This window comes from Colobus angolensis, unplaced genomic scaffold (genome assembly GCF_000951035.1).
Source record: "Colobus angolensis palliatus isolate OR3802 unplaced genomic scaffold, Cang.pa_1.0 Scaffold83, whole genome shotgun sequence".
Lineage (NCBI taxonomy): Eukaryota > Metazoa > Chordata > Mammalia > Primates > Cercopithecidae > Colobus > Colobus angolensis.
In genome coordinates, this window is record NW_012122154.1 from 748231 (window position 1) to 750593 (window position 2363).

The window sequence follows — 2363 nt, forward strand, 5'->3', positions numbered from 1 at the left end:
CGGGAGGCTGAGGCAGGAGAATGGCATAAACCCGGGAGGCGGAGCTTGCAGTGAGCTGAGATCCGGCCACTGCACTCCAGCCTGGGTGGCAGAGCAAGACTCCGTCTCAAAATAAATAAATAAATAAATAAATAAACAAATAAAGCTTTCATGCCAACTTTCTATGTGACCTTAATCAAATATTTTTCAGGCCTCAGTTCCTTTATCTGTAAAAAGATATGTAATTGAATTAAATGCTCTTGAGTGCATCTCTATCCGTTTGTTGCCCTACACTAGGGTCTAATTTGATAGAAAGGTGTTTGCTTTCATTATAACAACTTGCTATCAAGGATGAATTTCTCCGTGAAATTAATAGAGGTACAGACTGGAAAGCTGAAGGAGCTTTAAGAAGTTATTTGATTTAGTCTTCTGCCTTTACAGCAGCAAATTATCCTCTCTGCCCCATAGGTAGAGTAGTTAAGGTCCAGAAGGTTTAAATGATTTACCCAAAGTATATAACTAGTTAAGTGTCAGAACAAAAAAAGCTAGACCTCCGGTCTATTTACCACAGAGCCCATAGTACACACGTGGCCTTTTCTGAAATTGGCTTAACTAGATAAATGATCTTTCTTCTGTTTTTCTTCCTCTGTAGGTTCTTTGCCCTGACATCCCTTCGTCTTGTGTTTTTACTTGCATTTGGCTTGATGATCATTGTGTGTATTGATCAGTGGAAGAACAAAATCTGGCCTGAAATAAAAGGTGAGTTTGGTAGCATTTAGAACAATCTGAACTGAAGATGGCCTTTCCTGTAATTTGTACCTTTAGTATTAGGGATTTATGAGGAGGTGTATGGAGCTAGGGACTTTCGAAGTCTGAATCATTTGCTTTAGGAGGCACTTGAAGGACTTGTGCCCCAATTATGGTTCCTTGGAACTGGGTTCTGCCTTTCCCATTGTTACTAAGCACTGGTAGTCTGTACTCACCACCTGAGGTATTTTTGCCAACATAATGGCCTGAGGAGTAAGTAGTCCTCAAATTAAAAATAATAATTATCATTATTGGACACTGCATCTTTATTAAGGCAGTACTAATTTACCTCTCAGGAATTTCTTTTAAATTGCTCATTTGCAAAACGCTAGGATAGCCAATTGTGACTTATAGAAAGTACCATGATGGCCGGGCGCAGTGGCTCACGCCTGTAATCCCTGCACTTTGGGAGGCCCAGGCGGGTGGATCACCTGAGGTCAGGAGTTTGAGCCCCGCCTGGCCAACATGATGAAACCCTGTCTCTAATAAAAATAGAAAAAATTAGCTGAGGCCGGGCGCGGTGGCTCAAGCCTGTAATCCCAGCACTTTGGGAGGCCGAGACGGGCGGATCACGAGGTCAGGAGATCGAGACCATCCTGGCTAACACGGTGAAACCCCGTCTCTACTAAAAATACAAAAACTAGCCGGGCGAGGTGGCGGGCGCCTGTAGTCCCAGCTACTCGGGAGGCTGAGGCAGGAGAATGGCGTAAACCCAGGAGGCGGAGCTTGCAGTGAGCTGAGATCCAGCCACTGCACTCCAGTCCGGGCGACAGAGCGAGACTCCGCCTCAAAAAAAAAAAAAAGAAAAAAAAAATTAGCTGAGCGTGGTGGCGCACACTTGTAATCCTAGCTACTCAGGAGGCTGAGGCAGGAGAATAGCTTGAACCTGGGAAGCGGAGGTTGCAGTGAGCCAAGATCATGCCACTGCACTCAGCCATGGTGACAACAGCAAAATTCAGTCTCAAAAAAAAAGAGAGAGAGAGAGTGAGAGAGAGAACCATGACATGTAGTGTCTTTTTAAAAAGCTAATACATAAACAAATGAAAAATTAAGTGACAGTTATAGACCAGTACCACAGATGTCACAGGGCAGTATGTAATTGGTATACTTGTCATATATTTTGTCTCTAGCTCGAGAGTGGAACAAAGCAAAAGATTTGAACAGATCGAGAAAAAAGTGTTTCTAGAGAGTCCAGTGACTTGATTAGTCTGAGGAACCAGAAGTTGCAAAGCGTTTCCTGACATCAGAGAATTGATCATATGGCCAGGATGAAGGTTCATTAAAGGGAGTGCTAGGAAATAAAACTGAAAGTATGTTGGGATTAGGTTTTTTGTTTGTTTCTTTTTTTTTTTTTTGAGACGGAGTCTGGCTCTGTCACCCAGGCTGGAATGCAGTGGCCGAATCTCAGCTCACTGCAAGCTCCTCCTCTCGGGTTTACGCCATTCTCCTGCCTCAGCCTCCCGAGTAGCTGGGACTACAGGTGCGCACCACCATGTTCAGCTCATTTTTTGTATTTTTTTTTAGAGATGGTGTTTCGCCATGTTGCTGAGGCTTGTTTTGAACTCCTGAGCTCAAGC

At 43.8% G+C, this 2363-nt stretch overlaps 1 protein-coding gene across 1 annotated transcript in view; it reads left to right on the plus strand.

Annotated features, from left to right (window-relative positions):
- Positions 1-2363, plus strand: part of FAM134C (family with sequence similarity 134, member C) — a 41643-nt gene that overhangs the window by 28712 nt on the left and 10568 nt on the right. Inside the window, exon 2 of the mRNA XM_011929691.1 lies at positions 632-738. Coding sequence (XP_011785081.1) covers positions 632-738 — 107 coding nt within the window. The remainder of the gene's footprint in view (positions 1-631; positions 739-2363) is intronic.